Source organism: Salminus brasiliensis, chromosome 24, assembly GCF_030463535.1.
Source record: "Salminus brasiliensis chromosome 24, fSalBra1.hap2, whole genome shotgun sequence".
NCBI classification, from domain to species: Eukaryota; Metazoa; Chordata; class Actinopteri; order Characiformes; family Bryconidae; genus Salminus; species Salminus brasiliensis.
Window position 1 is genome coordinate 22,938,053 of NC_132901.1, and position 20,568 is coordinate 22,958,620.

The 20,568-nt window shown below is 39.2% G+C and overlaps 2 protein-coding genes across 2 annotated transcripts; one reads left to right on the top strand and one right to left on the bottom strand.

The window, feature by feature from the left end:
* Positions 1–288: 288 nt before the first annotated feature.
* Positions 289–3,406, bottom strand: LOC140547145 (uncharacterized). The gene is made up of 2 exons (XM_072670723.1): positions 3,304–3,406; positions 289–1,421 (listed from the first exon to the last, which is right to left on the bottom strand). Exon 2 carries the CDS (start codon positions 1,414–1,416, stop codon positions 532–534), a length of 885 nt encoding a protein of 294 aa, XP_072526824.1. The 5' UTR covers positions 1,417–1,421; positions 3,304–3,406; the 3' UTR covers positions 289–531.
* On the top strand, positions 3,229–19,460 carry LOC140546658 (T-lymphocyte surface antigen Ly-9-like). Its single transcript, XM_072670043.1, has 10 exons — positions 3,229–3,877; positions 4,167–4,487; positions 4,673–4,732; positions 6,352–6,642; positions 10,318–10,641; positions 11,076–11,357; positions 12,488–12,567; positions 14,341–14,395; positions 17,867–18,205; positions 18,643–19,460. Exons 1-10 carry the CDS (start codon positions 3,841–3,843, stop codon positions 18,852–18,854), a joined length of 2,001 nt encoding a protein of 666 aa, XP_072526144.1. The 5' UTR covers positions 3,229–3,840; the 3' UTR covers positions 18,855–19,460.
* Positions 19,461–20,568: the final 1,108 nt, after the last annotated feature.

Consider the following 20,568-nt stretch of genomic DNA (forward strand, 5'->3'; position numbering starts at 1 on the left):
CTCCCCAACTCCCCAGCTCATCACAAAACTATTGGATGGAGCACCATTCATCATTCCAGATAGCACAGTCCCACTTCTCCACAGCTCAGTGCTCAATGCCCACACTTGGCATTAGGCATGGTGCCTATAGGTTCATGTTTATCTACTCCAGAGAGTCTTACTCTATTGGCAGTACATCTTGAAAGCGACTAGATTTGAATGTGCAGTTGAATGCTTTTATTAGAAGGGGTGTCTGCAAACATTTGGACAAATAGTGCATATGCTAGTAAAAGGAAGTTCTGAACACAGTTTTGTTTCAGCCTTTTATTAAGAAAGTAGATTTTTATTCAATGTTTTAGAACATTTCACTCAAAAGTTTGAAGAACTTTACAATAATAACCATCAAAATCCATATTTTACATGTTAAAAACTTAAGGCACGTTAGAGATTAGAGTGCTTGTTGGTCTATCATACAAAAAATAATCCTAAACACATCCCTTCCATCATCCAACGCTTTTATTCACCCCTTTTCCCGACTCCCATCTCCAGCTTTCACAGGGGCGTAAGATCATCCCCTTCCCCTGGCTCTGCTCGTTCCTCCTGCTCCTCTTCTTCATCTAGCTTAACCGACGTCATCTCCTCCATATCTTCCTTGGTGCTCGCCTTGGCCTCCCCCTCTCCCTCCTTTTGCTTCTCTTCCACTGCCAGGTTGGCGTCCTCCACGAGCGAGTAGTCTTCCAACGAGTCGTCCGAATCCGTACTCGAATCATCCTCGTCTTTTCTTCCCCCCTCTGCTTTGGTGTCTCTTTCCGCCTTCTCCCCTCCAACACCCTCTTGCATCTCCATCTCTACCACCACTGCCTCCTCCTCTTCTTCCTCCTCCTCCTCCTCCTCCTCTCCCTCCTCGCCTGCCACCTGCTCCGGCTGTTTTCGAGGACGCTGCATACATGCCATAACTGCGGCCCAAGCCCACTGCGCCGTCTCCACTATACTATCCAACAGCCCGCGGCAGGTGCGGCGGTCAGGGTTGCGCCGGTACCACCTGAATATGGAGGCCGCGATTATGAAGAGCAGTAAGATAAGCAGCAGGATCACCACTGTTTTAGAGCTGGAGCTAGTTGGCACAACCTGCTGGTTGGCCTGCTGAGTGGTGAACCTTGTTGTGGTCTGGGGTATTGTATGAATGCGTTTAGGCTCTTGGTGACTTTTTGTTACATTTTTTGAGGTATGAGATATGGTACTGGCTGTGGTGATGGTAAGAGTAGATGTCTTCTCAGTTGCATTTGTGCTGACCAGATTTGAAATGAGGTTTTTGGACGTCATTGTAAGTATACTGCTTGTAGTCGTGCCTGTTGTGTTTTGTCCAGCCCCCGTAACAAAAGCAGTGGAAAGGTACAAACAGAGCGTGCTCAGATACAGGGGTAGCAGTGGTCTCATAATGCCTGAGAAGGGAAGAAAAGAAGGCCAGAAGAGTGCCAGTCATTAATGTCATTTAATCAACCTTTTTAGCACTAAGCCACATTTTGTAGACTGTTAGAAAGGTAGAAATGGCTGTTGGTGAGGTACAGCACCAGCGCAGAATGTGTGCACAGCAACAAAGGGACTTATGCAGCTTTAAAAGTCAAAGAGCAGCAAACATCAACGGTTAGCATGTGCTGCGACCAACAGAGAGATGTAACTAACGAAGGTGTTGCATCTCTTTGATCCTTTTGTGTTGCCAGCAGCAGCAACAGGAAACCACCTCCTTTGCAGCAACTGCGTTTCAATACACAGAAAAACAGGTCAGGGCCCAGATCACACCCCTGTAGTACGCCAAATTTAAAATTCTAATCTGAAATCACTGTGTTGTACTTGGGGTATTAATATACTTAAGCCATGTATTTATGCTTCAAGCTATTCAGGCTATTTGTGCTTCTTTTCTACATCGTTCTTTTCACCATACACACAGGATGTGGCTGGGCTCTGCAGAGGAAGCTAGCTATATGTTCGGCCACCCTGTGCAGATGGTTGCAGACTGCCCTGCAGAGAGCAGCCCCCACTTTTGGCGGGCAATCTAACAGGCGAGACCACAAGGAACAAGAGAAATCTTAATAGGTCCTGTTTCCCGCCTGTAGGCGTTGCAAAGCATTGTTGTTCTTAGCTGAACGTCACCACAGCTCTGCAGAAGTGTTAAGCGAGGCTAAAACTACAAAGAAATTCTCTTCACTACACAAGGAATTTTGCCAGCGTTAAATCAGGTTGATTTAGGGTTTACGGTGTGATTTAACTCACAGGCAACAGAAAATACAGATATGTTTTGTTAAGTATGTACACACAACACTTAATGGCAGCAAATTCTACATAACAGCGTAGATGGTGCCTTTATATTTGCAAATTAGGTTTTGTCTATTTCTTAATGCTCTCAACATTAAACCACCAGTCCGATATAAAGCCTCAAATTTGAATTTAAAAAGCAGTCATCATTACTCATCATTTTAAGTGAAGTTAAAATCTTACAGTGTTTAAAAGCAAGTTGATTCTCATTGTGGTTTATATAGTGTTTCCATGTTGCAGGTCCTGACCAATAGCTAATCCTGTAAATACACAACAAGACCTAACTGACTCAACTATTGTGCCAATGGTGATTTATCCCTGGAAACTTCCTTCAGTTTTGGGATTTTTGTCAATTTTGCATTGACCCTAAACATCTTTACAAGCAGAGGGCCTACATACACATTTGGCCTCACATTCACAACATCACAAACTTGAATTATATGTGTTACACTCTTAAAATAAAGGTGCCTCAAAAGAGTTCTTTCAAAAATGCCATAGAGAAACCACGTTGGTTCCATTCAAAACCACATTTGAGGAGTGTGAAGAACCTTTTAAAGGTCTAAAAAAAAACTTCACTTGAACAGTACTTTGCCAATTTAAAGGTTCCTCACACTGATCTCTATCATAAACCACCAAAAAGTGTTGATTCCAAAAGTGCTGAACCACATCCATATACACTTGAATTTAACTGGACCTTGAGTCAAACTCATGCACAAGCTTGGGCTTAGTAAGCCAGTGGACATTCAAATAAAAGCTCAGCTCACAAAAGAGAACACAGTAGCATTTGGCTAAGAAAACTTAAGTGGCAAGAAAAGCTGGAAAATGATGGAAAGCTGGAATACAGCACACAAAAATAAGTGAACAAGAGTGTTGCAAACTCAGTGACTGAAAATGGGTGATAAATGCAAAAATGTCAAAAAAGTGCAAAACTAATAGAATAGCAACGTTGATGCTCACATTACATTGCATTTTCCTTCCAAATTCAAAGAGAATGGTAGCTTCCATACTCACTTGCTTTTGAGTGATCCAAGAGGGGGAAAAAGAGAAGAGGAGAGAATGCGCGGGCTGCAGCATATGTGTGAAAGGTGTGAGCAGTTATGAGAAGAGGTAGGCCTATGCAGTACTGCGAGAGAAGAAAGGAGGTGGAGAGAAAGGAAGGAGAAAAAAAATGAAGGTGAGAAGAAAACAACAGTAGCAGATTTACCAGCCCAAAAAGGCTGAACAATAGAGAGCTATAGCTGTAACTACTACTGTCCACTGGAACACCACACTGTTATCTGCTTAAATACTTCTCAATGCATTTAAACCTTCTGACATTTTGGCCTTTGAAGCCAGCAAGATGGAGAAATGTCTGCAGGTGTATTGAAGGTTGTCCGCTGCATCGATACTCTGCTGCCATCTACTGGAACTAGATTAGATGGTATGGCTCAGTCTTAAGGCCATTCCTCCTTATATGTGTCTACATTACCAGAAGGAGTGCTAGGAAGATCAGAGCTTTGAACTCCAGGCAGCATCATGGACCTCTATTAGATCCTCCAATGTTCTAGTATGACCATTTGTATCTGGTTTTTCGTCTACGCTGTAGGTAAGTCATTTTAAGGTCTATAGTGAAAAGGATTTGCCTGTCTTTAATGAAAGGTCAGTGTCTATTGGTCTGATTGGAGCTGAAATGTAGTGAGGAGCATAGTGGTGCCTACCGAGAAGACTGAGGGTCATACTTTTAGCTCCTTTAATATGGTCAAAAAAAGCTAAATTCATCTAAGCTAAGTTCAGCAAAGGGTTCGGCCATTTCCTGTGTGGTCTTGAGGACTCTTGCGCTCAGCTGATTTTCAACTTTCTTAGTGTTTATCTAAAATGTCGAATCTACTTTGCAGTTGTGAAAGCGGTTGTGAGAGATGAAGCTGAGACTGTAGAAGTTGCAGAAGGATCGACCATCACTCTGATTAATTTGAGTAGAAAAAAGACTGGTGATGTAATACTGTGGACGTTTGGAACCGCAGACACCATCATAGCGCAGCTGGTTAACAGGGAGAGTGTCACTATTACTGGTGAAAGATTCGGAAACAGGCTACAGTTGGACCGGCTGACTGGATCACTGACCATCAGGAACATTAGAATGGCCGATTCTGGAGTTTATAAAGTTCAGATCATCAGCTTGGAGATTTTAACAAAGGATTTCAGAGTTGCTGTTTATGGTAAGAAAGAAATGGGTGTAATTTTCCTCATGAGATCATCTGTTTGTTACTGGAAGTTCATTTTAATTAGAAATTTAAAATTATGTCTATGATCAAGAGTCTTTTCTAAATGTAGCATTTAACAGTGGTGTAAGCTTTGGCCAGTTAGGAATATAATTAAAAGGATGGTAATCTTTTTCCTCCAGATCCTGTCTCTGTACCTACTATCAAAAACATCTCAGAAATCAGTGAGTGCCAAACTCCAGGTAAACATCAGTCAGATATTAACGCAACACAACCATCAGTTTAGTACTGATGAAAATGAAGGAAGTTTATTGGTTAAAATCCAAAATTTAAGTCCCTTAAGCAGCTTTTTTGACATTTTCCTAATGCATTTTCATAAGTTTCATATACAGTGTCCTTCCTCAGGGGTGCTGCATGGGGGGTTAGGACGATTATAAGAACCTGTGACTGCTAGGGGCCCTAAAAAAGGATAAATTCTTTAGTCTTTGGCAGAATTGTTTGGTGTGGGGTCCAGTGTGATATATTTAAATGGGGCTCAAAATCCCTGGCAGTGCCCCTGTCCCTCCTCTAGTTTTGTATATTTGTCACATATCCAGCAATCCAGGGGTGACAGTGGCAAGGAAAAACTCTCAGAAGGAGAGGAAGAAACCTTGAGAGGAACTAAGACTCAAAAGGGGAACCCATCCTTCTCTGGTTGACTCCGGAATAGACAATGTCTGGGCACAAAGTGGTCTATTGTGCTGCTACTGTGGCCTGGGGGTCGCAGATCGAATCCCAAGCCATGCCTCTTTGCCATCAGCAGCCAGAGTCAGAGAGGGCACAATTGGTCATATTCTCTCCGGGTGGGTAGATTGAGCTGTCTCTCCTCATCACTCTTAAGTAATGTTGACCAGCATAGGTGACTGCTAGCTTGTGCGGGGACCCGACGCTGTCCTCAGAGCTTGTCAGGAGGTGGCTGACTTCATGTGTATCTTTACCCTGCTAGTGTTGTGAGCATTGCTAATGCTAGGGGGAGGTATGAGCAGTTGGAGTAATTGGTAGTACCAAAAATTTGACAAAGCAAAATGTTAAAAAATAAAAGAATAGACAATATCTATATCACCAATGTAAAAGTGTAACTGCCCTAAACATCAGTAATATTCAGCAGCAGCAAAACAGGAGAGATGTCTTTCACATTGCAGTAGAGGAATTTAGGCCTTTTTGGCTTTTATTCAGCATTCCCACACAACAACACTACCACCACCATGTTTGACTGTATTTCACTCATACTCTGGAATGCTCGCTTACCTTTTTACCAGATTTATGGGGATAGTCCACAATATTCCTAAAAGCTTTACCTTATCTGAGGTGATTGAGGCCTGCAGGTCCATAGATATACTAGTATGTCTTGTTCTTTTGTAACTTTATGGATGAGTCAGTGGGCCAGCCTCTTCTGAGAAGGTTAACCACTGTTTGCTCCATTTGTAAATAATGTTTCTTACTGCAGTTCACTGGAGTGATAGAGATCTTGTAGCCAACATCAGGTAGGTGAGTACATTCTAGGTCTGGTACAGACTAGTATAATTGATCCTTATTATCAACTAAATGAACTAATCGAATGGATGGATGAATGGATTTACTCAGGTTGCATTTGTGTAAAATCAAGAGCTGAAACAACTGTGACAAATATGCAAAAACAGAAGAAATCAAAAGGGAAAAATAATTTTTTGTGGTATTTCTGGCTTTTCTGTAAGAGAGGGCAACATTTTAATGCATTTAAACACCAGATTTAGGCCAAGATGTCCTTAAAATATAGAAAAAACAGCTAGTCTAACTTCCCTTTAAACCAGCCTGGCTCATAGTGCTTCCTCTCATATTCCAGAAGATCAATCAATGCAGCTGCAAAGAACGTCCATCGGCACAGACAGAGCGTCCACTTCAGATCTCTGCACAGTGCTTTGTTCAGTTTCTAATGGTCCACAGGTCAGTCTGTCATGGACTAAAGGCAGAGAGACACTGAAACAGAGCAGTAATCCAGACCTCAGTGTCCCTCTCTGCCTTCCTTTGGAGATTCAGGACATTCAGGATAAGGTCATCTACAGCTGTGTAGCTGCCAACCCAGTCAGCAATCAGTCATCTCAACTCAACATCACAGAGGTCTGCCCACAAGCTGGTAAGACAGTTTTGTTGTACTTGTGGTGATCGAGAGCTGATTATTGATATGAAGTATTTATATGCCCTTATAATTATACATATATATATATATATATATATATATATATATATATATATATATATATATATATATATATATATATATATATATATATATATATTATTTTTCCTGCTCAGGCCTGTCCAGAGTGAACTGTTGTGGTCCAGTCGAGCTTGTGGTCCGTTTGGTGCTCTCTGCTGTGGTGGGCCTGGCTACTGTTGCTATTTTGGTGTATCACTTTAAATACAGAACATGTTTAAATACAAGGGTGGAGCATAAATGTAATTTGTCTTCATTGTTATGACATGACACAAAAACAATATTAATAAAAGACATTCCTATTTTGGTATTTTGGTCCATTTCTAGTTGTTTTTTATTATGTGACCCCTGTTAAACCCCTGTGTAAATAATTATAGATGAAAAGACCAATAGAAAGGCTCTAAACTACACACTACTAAACATTTGACATTTTCATAGGTAAGGCCTTTTCTTGTAAAGTCACCGTTTTGGGAAAAAAAAAAAAAATGTATATATATATATATATATATAACAATGAGAGTTCAGTATATAGAACTAACATACTGTGAACCTCCTGTCCATTTTCACAGGTTCTTGCAATGCTATAGGGTCAAAGTTGTGGAATGGAAACATTTGTGGTTTGTTAGGCAAGGGGGGGACTTTGCTCAAGTGTCACAAACATCATGCCATCTCTTGATTTAATCATAATTTCCGTCTCAAAGATCATCACATTCTTTCAGGGGCTTTTGATTGTAAAGGAAAGATCAAACAGAACAGGGACTTTGCCAGGACTTATATGTTTTGCAAATACCCTGAGGTTATGCATTAAGTATCTCTTTTTGATTAAACCTCACTTCAACAAATGTAAGGGCTAAGACACCCCTTACGCAGTAGCAGGCCATGATGGGTTACCACCAGCTTCCTGTCAGCCTGGGGAAAAAAAAAAAAAAAATGCAGTTCTTATATCTCACTGTAATGTTTACTTCATGCCTATGCCATCAAGTGCATTGGTTATAGGACCCTAGAACTGAGCCATATGAGCCAGTACTAAGGGTAAAACTAAACTGCAGCTCTATTGGACCACTGCACTGAGGTGGGGTCTGTCCATTTATCTGTGGTTTGATGGATGTAGCTTGGCTTTAATGGAATGCCTTTTTCGGACATTGCCTGTCATTTTGGTTGCCAAAAAGTCGTTAATTCCTTAAAATACCTACTATTTTACTGTAGTAAGGAACAGTAATCAAAGTGTGTTCTGTGATTGAATTGAAGAAATAAGACTATGCTGCCATCTGCTGGACTTTCTGACTGGACTTTCAGTCATAGGGCACTTCTTCCTTATTCATGCCTGCAATTGCCATAGTTTTTTTTTTTTTTTTTTGTAGAGTTAAGCTCTGCTGGGTTCCTTCACAATACACAGTACAGACATTCAGAGCTCAAAGTAGGTCTTTGGGCAGCTGTTAGCCTTCTAGCATGGCCGGTTCTGTCTGGGTTTTCTTCTGCGTTGCAGGTAAGGTTTTTATTTTTTAAGATAAGATAAGATAAGATAGTCCTTTATTAGTCCCGCAGTGGGGAAATTCACAGTGTAACAGCAGAAAGGGATAGCAGGACACTCAGTTACAAAAATTTAGATAAATAAATAATTTACACTATATACACACAATATAGATAAGAATTTAAAAAAGCAATAAACAATATTATTTACAGTAAAAGACTCTTAATTGTACATGGGGGTGGGATATTGCACATAGTATACCCTGAACATGAACATGTGTGTGTAGTTAAGTGTGTGTGTATGTGGTTAAGTGTGTGTGTATGTGGTCCGCTGGGAGCAGTGCTGGTTGTGCAGTCTGACGGCAGCAGGAAGGAATGACCTGCGATACCGCTCCTTCACACACTTGGGGTGAAGCAGCCTGTCGCTAAAGGAGCTGCCCAGTGCTGCTAGAGTCTCATGCATGGGGTGGGAGCTGTTCTCCAGCATGGATGCCAGCTTGGTTGTCATCCTCCTGTCTCCCACCACCTGCACTGGGTCTAAGAAGCACCCCAGGACAGAGCCGGCCCTCTTTATAAGTTTGTCCAGTCTCTTCTTATCTGCCGTCGAGATGCTACTGCCCCAGCAGACCACTCCATAAAAGATGGCAGATGCCACCACTGTGTCGAAGAACGTCCTCAGGAGCGCTCCCTGCACTCCAAAGGACCTCAATCTCCTCAGCAGGTAGAGTCTGCTCTGGCCTTTCTTGTAGAGAGCTGCAGTGTTGACTGACCAGTCCAGTTTGTTGTTCAGATGAACACCCAGGTATTTATAAGAGTCCACACTCTCGATGTTCATACCGCGGATGTTCACTGATGGAGAGGGGTGTCTGCACCTGCGGAAATCCACCACCAGTTCTTTGGTTTTTCCAGCGTTTATCTGCAGATGGTTCTGCAGACACCAGTCCACAAAGTCCTGAATAAGTTCTCTGTACTCGCTGTCCTCCTCATTGGATATGAGGCCGACGATCGCTGAGTCATCAGAGAACTTCTGGAGGTGACAGGTCGGTGAGCTGTACATGAAATCAGCAGTTTAGATTGTTTATTATTATTATTATTATTATTATTATTATTATTTACTATACATAGTGTGGTGGTTTAGATCTGTCTGTCCAGCAAAAAGCTATTTATTATAAAGGATTTAAAAGTAAAGTACTCTCAGTACTACTCAAACATGGAAATTAAATTAGTGGCAATAGACGTAACCCATCAATACTCAATAACTTTATTATTATCTATTAGAGGCAATCATCTATTTTGCCAATTTAATTCACTTTATTTTTTGCTTTGGTAAAAAAAAAGAGGAAGTGACAAATTTCATATAACTTTCATAACAATAATTTGTCAATTAATACATTTTATTAAGACATGTTTAAATATATTTTGTTAATACAGAGATAAATATACGATACAGCAATCAGTCATAACATTAAAACCACCTGCCTAATATTGTGTATAGCTTCTGAAGGTGTTCATGACCCTGTCACTGAATCCCCATTTGTCCTTCCTTAGAGCACCTGTGGTAGGTACTGACCATTGCATACCATGAACAAGACCTGCCTAATGTTGTGGTGACCACCACAGTTCGACGCTTGTAAAAGTGGTGTAACGAGATAATCGTCACCTGTCAATGGTGTTAATGAATCATCAGAAATACTTTATTAATCCCAAAAGGGAAACTGCAGTTGTTACAGTGGCAACCATTTGTGTGAGATTAAACACTATAAAAATAAAAAAAATAATAAACAAAAAGAGAAAATAAATATGTACATGTTTATTGATTATATGAATATAATAAAATGTGAAAAGTGGCAGTAACTGTGATAAACAGTAAATATGAAACTTAGTGAGAGATTTCAGCAAAGCAGAAGTGCTCTCTGTGCTGTGGTTATAAAACTTTAGTAGGAAGTCAGCAGTACTAATTGTAACCATAAAACAGTTTAGCTGAAGGAAAAAGGAGGTCAAAATCTGGTGCGTAATTAGGTCAAACCTAGACTGGTCATTTCCTCTTTGGTCTCTGTGGCCTCTGTACACTCATACACCTGGGGAGTTCGTGCAAAACATTTACTCCAAATGTCTGTTTTACAGTTTTGGAAGCAGCTGTGAGTGACAATGTGGAAAGAGTAGAAGTTACAGAGGGATCGTCTGTGACTCTGACAAATGACTTGTCTGGGATACAGAGTGATTTTGTAATACAGTGGACATTTGGAGCTACAGACGCTTGCATAGCTGTGCTATTTGGCAGAGACAACCTCACACATTTTGATCCACGATTCAGAGACAGACTGCTGCTGGACACACTGACTGGATCTCTGACCATCAGCAACATCACATCCACACACTCTGGACGTTATAAAGTGCTGATCAGCAGTGATGAGATCTCAACCAAGTACTTTATTGTCACTGTTTATGGTAAAGGAAGAATTAGTGTGGTCATGGGCTAAATGTTCATTTCAGTGGTAGATTTAAAGCTGCGATATGCAAGAATTGATATTTTCTGCTCCTGGGCTTCCCTAACAGTCAGGAATTGTGCAAATGACACACTTTTACACAGTTCTGGATAAGCTGAGACAAGCTGGCAACACATCCCCAGAGAATAATGCTACCACCACCATGCTTAACAGTTCAAACAGTGCTCTTGAGTTTCAATGCTTCTCCTGTACTCCTCCAAACAAGCCATAGCGATTTATCATACAGCTAAAACATGCAGTAACTGCAGCACAGCTAAACCAGGGCCAATTTCTGTCTATATTACCAGCACATTAGCATTTTGTTCTGCTGTAGTGTTGGATGTTTGTACTGTTTGTGGTTAACAAACAATATTTCTTCTATAGATTTTTTTATAGCTCCAGTATCAAAACCAGTCATAAGACATTTCCGCTCAGGAAATCGCAGTGAATCGTGTTCTCCTGTGTGTTCTGTGGAGAAGGGGGAGGATGTGACTTTGTCCTGGTATGAAGAGAAAGAGAGAATCTCCAGCATCAGTAGATCAGATTCCAGTGAACGTCTTCATCTTCCTCTGAATAGAACCTTCCCAAACAGCTACACTTACACCTGTGAGTCTGCTAATCCAGTCAGCCACCAAACAACCCAGCTCAACATTGCAGAGCTCTGTGATTTTAACTCTGGTAAGTTAATTGTTATAATTCTCACTCATTTCGAGCATTTCTATTGGTCCACTAATTATGAAACTCGGACACAATGTAAAGAACTGCCAGATTCACATTAGGTCAAAGGTGAAAAAAGTGCAAAAATGGAGATACACACATACATATAAATTTATTCATATAATTTTATAATTTATATTTATGTATTTTTTCCTACATATATGTGTATATTGTAAAGACTGGCTCCAGGCAAATTCCACCTACTACCACCAGAGAGCCAATAAAGCCTACACCTGGGAGAAGGACTATTCAAGAGCTTAGATAGAGGCTCATGTTGCTGGGTCTATTTCTCCACATGAGCCAAGAGAAACAGTCTGTAAGGCTAGCGGATTGAGAGTTCTCATGCTCCCACTCATTATTCTCTGTATACTACTAAAGCCTGTCAAGTTCTTTGTTTCACAAAAAAGAAAAATTCACTAATAAGCTATATTTCAATTTCTTTTTGATAAATTATCATTTTACTTTGATATTTAAAAATATAATTTTAAATATGATTTCTTTGGATTTTCCATACATCCCATGCATTGTTTGACAACAAGGATTTAATTATTTCTAGTTCCTCTTTTAACGCCGCAATTACTCATTCTTCTTTTAAAATTTGAGTATTCAATTCAACTGCTCTGCCTTTAGATTCTAGCAAATCTCGGCCTGAGTTTGAACCCCTCACTGGGTGACATGTTACACTAATATGTATTTTACTTACCAATCAAAGGTATATATATGGACTGTCCATATTTTATGCATATGTGTCCAATATATGATACTTATATAAAAGTATATATACACCATATATTTCCACTTGTATTTGAAAATGTATACCCAATCCTTAATGATATATGACAATATATGGCTATGTATCAGATTTTTGTATGGGATAATCCAGTTTTATCTGCATATCCATTTTGTAAATGAGATGTGTAGAACTCATATAAACATTGTGATGAAAAATATACTTGAAAAAAACTGAATATTGATCATATTTTTTTACATTCAAGAATTTGTTTTCTAAAATATCCATCCATCCATCTCTCTCTCTCTATCTCTCTCTCTCTCTTTCTCTCTCTCTCTCTCTCTCTCTCTCTCTCTCTTAGGCCAGTCCAGTGTCCACTGTTGTGGCTCACTTGAGTTTATGGTCCGATTGGTGCTCTCCGCTGTGATGGTCTTGGCTACTGTGGCTGTCATGCTTTCTCACTTCACATCCAAAACAGTTTCAGATAGAGGGCTGCACTGAAAGAGTCATAGCAGAACCCATAAAGACGAGCCATAGACTAGTATGAAATTGATCTGTAAATATAACATCGAAATTCATCTACAGATTTCAGACATCATCAATCAGATCAATTGCACAGACCTGGAGCATGTTTTATTATACGGTTATAAGTATTTAAGACTAATAAATGAAAATTAGTGTTAAATGCAATAATCTTGTTGACCAGTAGTCATATTCTTCAACAGCAGGCATTACCATTATATTTTGTGTCAGTATATTGTTGTTTTTTTTCCATTACGCAATAGTTATAGAAGCAGACTCTGGAGCTGTTTTAATCTATATTTTTATAAATATTATGTGATTATATGAATGTATCTGTGTCAGTGCGCACATTAAACACTGTATATATATATATATATATATATATATATATATATATATATATATATATATATTTAAAGTATTCCTTTCAGCAGTTAGAGAGTTTTTATTGTAAAACTTTCAGATCCCACTAGAACAGTTGCATGTAAACATAAATAAAGTAAAAAGGAACAAGAACTTCCCATTCTGAAGAAAGTACTTGAGATCTTGGGAGCTAGTCTAAAGAACAAAGCTTGGTTTCAACTCCATCAGCAGCTCACCTGATTTACCATCATTAAGCACTGATTTACCAATCCAGGTGTTGGATAAGTACTATACTAGATACTAGAATCTGTAAGGAGAACCTTTTAACAAACATGGTGATGTAAACCGTGACTTTCTATATGAATATTATTTGTATTAGTTATGGTGTGTGTTAATTTCTCATTTATTTGCTTATCTTTTGTTTTTATTATGTTATTATTTTATATTGTATAGTTAGCCCAGATAAGGAGCTTTTCAATACTAATTTGCATAGGTTTGCATTAACATAGGTCATTAATATATGACAGCTTCAGCTACAATTTAGGAACTGTGTTTAGAAAGTTATTACTTCTCAGAACACATAGATGAGTCACTAATTCCCTTTAAGAAGGGCGACAGTGGATAAGAGTGAGAGTTGCACTCGTCTGCCGAGTGAGAGAACAGGACCTAACAGAGCAGCAGAGAGACCCCTAAACTCCTGATCATTTATAAGGAATGGATTGCAGAAGGAGATCTTTGCTCTGTTTTCTCATCTACAGCACAGGTGAGCTTTTTCTGGTATCCACAATCAGACTGAGTAACCTAGAACCATTCTTGAGTAAAAGGAAGATCAAAGAGATCAAATAACTATAACTGGTAACAAAAACTGTCCTGAGCATCTATCAGCATAGGAACAAGGTCGGTTGCTGTTCAAGTTCGGTATTCTTTGATTTTTCAGACCTTTTTGATCTAACATAAAATGCTAAAACTCAAAAGAACATTTCCACACATAGAAGAAACATTTCCACACATATATATCTTTTTTACCAAAACTGGGAAATTCTAAGAAATGGGGAAGACAAGTCTTCACAAAGACATTTAAGCAGAAGTAAAACATTTATTTTTGGAAAATACTCATGTCATCGATTTCTCACTTGTAGCTTTTTGAAAACACAGAGGTACTCCAAACGGTCAAGATCATATTTCTGTGTGTGTAGCCCAACTGGGAACCAGAAGGTTTTGTCCACAGGTTCCATGTTGGCACCACATATGGATGTCCACCAGGGTTAGAGATTCGGCCAGGTGGGGTTAAAAATTCTGTGTTGTACATTGCACATGGGGTCTTGATAGGGTGCATGTGAGATTAAGGAGGGCTGTAATGATGAGGCCCATTTAGGAAGCCCAAGTTGGTCCAAATAACAACAGATGTACATACAGCCTATACCTACCTGGAACCCACATGGCCCACGATCCACACATTTGAGTAAACTGAATTAAATTGAAGTGGAAACCTGAACTTTTACTCCTCTAATGAATAATCAGAATTATGGATAACTTTAGCTAGTTAGTTAACTTCACTAACTCAATCAATGTTCACAAGTACCTGAAATGAGTGGTAATATGCAGCCCTTTGTGTTTATTTACGTGACGCTTAGGCTACATTCAAGTTAGCAAATGATAGTGGCTAACTAATGCTAATTTTGCACAAATGACAAAATTATTATTACACACAAAATATTATTAAATAATGAGCTTTAGAGCAGTATGCAGATAAATGACCCTAAATCCTGGATTTGGCAAAAACATTCACGTCATTAACAGCTTCAGCTACAATTGAGCAACTGGGTTTCAGAAGAAAACCTCTCAAAACACAGTGACTCACTCTGAGTTGAGTCATTTCCTTTAAGAAAGGTGACAATAGATAAAGTGTGTTACACAGGTCTACTGAGTGAGAGAATAGGAGCCCACACAGCAGCACAGAGACCCTCTTAACTCCTCAGCATTTATAAGGGATGGACTCCAGCAGACAAGCTTTGCTTTGGGTTTTTTTTCATCCTTCATTTTAAGTTTTTCAGCAGACATAGTTCATAGACCGACTAAGCAGCTGAAAACCATTCTCAACTACAAGGACAATTAAAAAGATCAAATAACTATAGCTACCTGTAAGGGCTGGCTCCAGGATTAGGCCACCTCTGGCCACCAGAGGGAGGCAACGAGTGGCTTCTGGAGCCAATCAAGCCCAACGATCAACACCTGGGCAAAGGGCTTTGTAAAGGGAGAGACACAGACACAAATTGCTGTGTCTTTGACTCTAGTTTGGGCCAAGACTACAGCTGGTAAAGGTTGAGGGTTGGGTTTTGTGCTCTCTCAGCTTTTACTCCTCTTGAGACTCAAGTCTCCAAAACATTATCAAGTTATTTCCCTTTAAGGTTCTCCAGTTTATTTTCTTCTGTGGGAGGAAATCAGTATCCTCCCCATCTTTCTCTCTTTCTGTTTTCCCTATGTCTTAAGGAAACCTCTTCTTCAGTGTTTCTGTTTCTCCTCTTTCTCATATTTTTCCTTATTCTCTTTTATTTGTTCATCTTGTTTGGGAAATCAGTTCTGTTTCGTTCTCCATTTTCCCTTTATCTTGGCCTGGCCAGCATCCCCCTGGTGTCTTTGTTCTTTTTCCTGCCGTTTTCTTCCCGCTTGGTTGACAGTAGTTACTTGTTGTTGTTTTTTGTTTTTGTTACCTGTTTTTTGGGAAAATTTACCTCCTCTTAGCCACCACTAAGTGCAACCACTGCAGTATAATTAAATTTTTTTCCTGTTTGGCTCTGTCTGCTCCCAGTCCTTTCAGCTCTGCTTTTCGGTGAACTACTACTAGAATTCCTATTACCTCTCTGGTTGAGCCGTTAGACTACCAATTTATGTAGCAAATGCCAAATTACTTTATTAAATTCTATAATAATGTTCCTGGAATATTTATGTGAGCATCAGTGAGAAGCTGAACTACATGTGCTGTTTCAGGTCTGCTGTTCACAGTTGGAGAAGAAGCTGTTATTCTGCAGGAGTTGGAGGGAAACACTGTAACCATCCATACTGGATTAACTGGAGTTTAGAGTGATGCTCACATACTGTGGTTCTTTCAACCTAATAATAAAGACATTAACATAGTGATCAGTCTGGTCTTTAGAGGAGAGATTAATACAGACTATAACAGAGACAGATTCAGAGACAGACTGCAGCTGGACAGAAGCAGTGGATCTTTAACCATCAGAAACATCTTATTTAACTGCATTGGAAGGTCCTGAGCATCTATCAGCATAGGAACAAGTTCGGTTGGTGCTATTCTTTGATTTTTCAGACCTTTTTGTTCTAAAATAAAATGCGAAAACACAAAGAACAGTACAAGAACCATTTGGTATAAGAGATGTAAGGAAAAATAACCTTTATATTTCAGCCTAATAATAAAGACATTAACATAGTGATCAGTCTAGTCCTTAAAGAAGTGATTCATACAGAATAAGACAGTGACAAATTCAGAGACAGACTGCAGCTGGACAGAAGCAGTGGATCTTTAATCATCAGGATTTTAAAACCATCAGAAACATCAGCAGAGAAGATTCTGGAGTTTATACATTACAGATCATCACTGAAACATTCACAGTCTATTCTTTGATTTTTCTGACCTTTTTGTTCTAAAATAAAATGCGAAAACACCAAGAACAGTAGAAGAACCATTTGGTAAAAGAGATGTGAGGAAAAAGAACCTTCACATTTAATCTTCTTTATACCTTTTTAAAGGTTCTTCACACAAAATCTACGTAATTAATATAATTTCTGCTTCTTTTATGGCGTCACTCAAAGAACCCTTTATTTTCAAGAAATGTGAGCAACAGCACAGTAGGCCAAGAGCTGAAGCAACAGAGCAGAATGAAATTAAATGAGAAAAAAAAGAAGCTGAGGGAGAAATGAGGAAGACGCCCTTTATTCCCAAAGACACTTAAGCAGAAGTAAAACATTTATCGATGGAAAGCACAAAGCATGTCATATTTTCCATGATCGGATTCTCACTTGTAACTTACTTAAAAACATGGAGGTAAACTGTCAGGATCATGTTTGTGTTTGTCAGAAAATAAATTACCTGTTCTATTAGATGCTCCGGAGATGGATTTTGACCAAACAAGTGCTAAGAAATCCTGAACCTAATAATTAGTGTTACATATATAGGGCCCAGAGCCCCTTCCTTCATCATTGTTTCACTAAATTAAGACCACAGCACCTCAACCATGGGCTTGGAAGGCTGAACAGTAAGGTCTGGTGACTCAGACCCACGGCCCTCCAAGCTCACCTTGCACTCCTCCTGCGCTTGTTCTCCTCTACACTGCCCCTCACGCACAAACCTAACTGTCCTACTAACATTGACCACAGGTGGACCTCAAGAAAATATGTAACACTGGGATCCACAACTCTAGTTTATGCATTTTTTGGGCCCCTGCTGTATGTTGCCACTGACAGTGGGCATATTGTTAACCCCTAATTCCTTCTTAGGAAATAATACCATAAGTAGTTTGTAGTTTCATGTAAAAAGTGTAACAAAACAAAACAAGAATAAAGACTTTTAATTTTTTAATATTAAAATATATTAAAGCTTTAAACTGACCAAGAACTAGGAACTATTAATATGAGATACATAACCGTTAGAGTCTGTTAGTTAATATGCAGGCCTGAAAAGATTGAGAAAAGGATGATGTATCTTACTATAGTCTACTTTTTAATAACAGTGCCACAGTAATGGTCTCTTAAGCAGAGACATTAAACATTGTTGGATTTCTCCACCATGAAACACCTCTGTGAGTGAGATTGAGAGACTGAACTACTTGTTTCATTTCAGGTCTGCTGCTCATAGCTGGAGAAGAGGCTGTTAGATTGCAGGAGCTGGAGGGAAACACTGTAACCATCCATACTGGATTAACTGGAGTTCAGAGCCATGCTCAGATATTGTGGTACTATGGACTTGAGGATGCAGATGTACTCATAGTGATCAGTCTGGCCTTTAAAGGAGAAGCTAACACAGAGTATACCAGTGACCGATTCAGAGACAGACTGCAGCTGGACAGACTCAGTGGATCTTTAACCATCAGAAACATCAGCAGAGAAGATTCTGGAGTTTATACATTACAGATCATTACTGAAATTATCTCTGTCTGGAGATTCAGAGTTAAGGTCTATAGTGAGTAAATATTACATGGTTGTCTTTACAGTTAGTGTGAAGTAAAACAAAAACAAGTAGAATTGGGTTTAGAAAGGTTTAGAAATCAGCAAACAATCAAAATACTACCCACAGCACAACTAATAGTCACACCTTGACCATACACTTTTGGTAGCCATCCACAAGCTTCTGGCAGAGTTCTGGTTGGATATTTGACCACTTTTCTTGCCAGAATTGGTTGAGGTCAAATCATTTAGTTGTTTTTTTTTTCCCGGCCACATGTTTTTTTAAATTCTGAGATTAGAACTGTGTTTGTTAACTAATGTTAGCCTGCTTAATCTATTCCACAACCACCATAGGCTTAAGAATGCCCAAACCTGTGTGAAAGGCATGTTAAACCTCTCTCTCTCTCTCTCTCTCTCTCTCTCTCTCTCTCTCTCTCTCTCTCTCTCTCTCAGGCCAATCCAGTGTCCACTGTTGTGGCTCGGTTGAGCTCATGGTCCGATTAGTGCTCTCCGCTGTGATGGTCCTGGCCACTGTAGCTGTCCTGCTTTCTCACTTCACATCCAGAACAGTTTCAGATGGCGGGCTGCATAGAAAGCGTCACCGCATAGCAGAACCCATAACGATGAGCCAGGGGCTTTCATTAGAGTATGAAAATGATCTGTAATTAATTACACATTTTTTCACCAAGTCCTGGAGCATGTTTTATTATACTGTTATTTTTGGTGTGTATAAAAAATATTTAAACACAGTGATAAATGAAAATTAGTGTTAAATGCACTGATCATGTTAACCACTAGGATCCAACTTCTCCAACAGCAGGCTGCATCTGTGTAGTGTTATATTGTCGTACATTAAAAATAGATTATGAAATTAATCAATAAACAGACTACATTTGTTTAATTAATCTTTATTTCTATAAATAATATGGGAACTGAATCAATCTGTGTCAGTACACACATTAAACACTGTATATATAATATTTAAAAGTATTCCTCTCAGCAATAAGTGTTTTTACTGTAAAAAATACAGATCCCATTAGAACATCCCATTAGATGCAGGTAAGAATAAATGCAGTGAAAAGGAACAAGAACTTCTCATTCTGAAGAAAGTACTTGAGATCTTATGAGCTAGTCTGAAGAACAAAGCTTGGTTCTAGGTTTCTCCTGGACACCCCAGTCTAGACAGCACAGCCTGGATGTGTTCAATCAGCAGCAGTAATAATACTAGACTCCCATGAGGAGAGCTTTGGAGATGTTTTTAATAAAAATTGGTGGCGTAAAAACATGACTTTTGTTATAACATTGTGTTGGTTATTTGTATTAGTTTATTAGATTAGTAGTATTTTCTTTTGTATTGTATTATTGTTTTTTTTTTTATTCTAATATTAGTGTTTTACTGAGTAAGTAAACACTTACTACCCAGATAATAAGACTTTTTCATTCTGATTATTACAGTTGAAATATATATTCAGTATCCAGAACAAAGAGCAAAGACTAGGTTAAATTACATTATCTGAAACCACTGAAGGGGAATTGTGCTACTCTGATCACAGCGCTGTGTAATGTTTTGTCAACAAGAGTATTCCCAAGCACACTGCATTTGCCAAATGGATGCTGTTGACCTGAGTGCAGAACTGAATATGACTGGCCCATGCATAGTAAATCATGTCCTGCTGGAAACCTAAAACCTTCCATGTGCCTTATGGTCACAAATGCTTACAAGCATGTGTCTTACAAGATGGTCCACAAGTGAGATCAGCCAATTGGGATTGTATCAGACCATACAAAAGATCTCATACAGCTTCAAGATTACAGACACTAGTAAATGTGGCTTTCAATGGGATGATGTACTGTGGAATTAGGAGCTACACTCCATAGTGTAGCCTTTTAGAAAATTAGACTTGTATCAAAATTAACTGGTTTCTATGGGGTTAAAAGCTTTGGGGCAAGACCCTGTGGTAAAAAGAACAAGAACATGCCTTTATACTTAAGACATTCTTCTCTTTGCATATCCTAGCTTCCAAAGCCAGGAGCATTCGAGTTAAGAGCCATGCTTGAGGGTCCAACAGTGGCAGGTTAGCAAACCCAGGTAGCAAACCCACAACCCTGTGACCAATATCCCAGCCCTCTTCCCACTGAGCCACTACAGTAGAGAAACACATACCCTTGACGTGATCAGGATAGAAAATCAGGCACATGATTATATTGTGAAGAACTGTGAGGAGACTTGCAGTATTTGACAAGCTACTCTTATTAAGAGTTTAAAAGCAATACTAGGAAAAAATGTCATTCATGTTCTCTCCAGGCCCACTTTGCCTTGATTAGAGCTTCACTTCCACTTTAGGCATTCAGTGTTTTTAGAATATGCTAGTCCAGTCC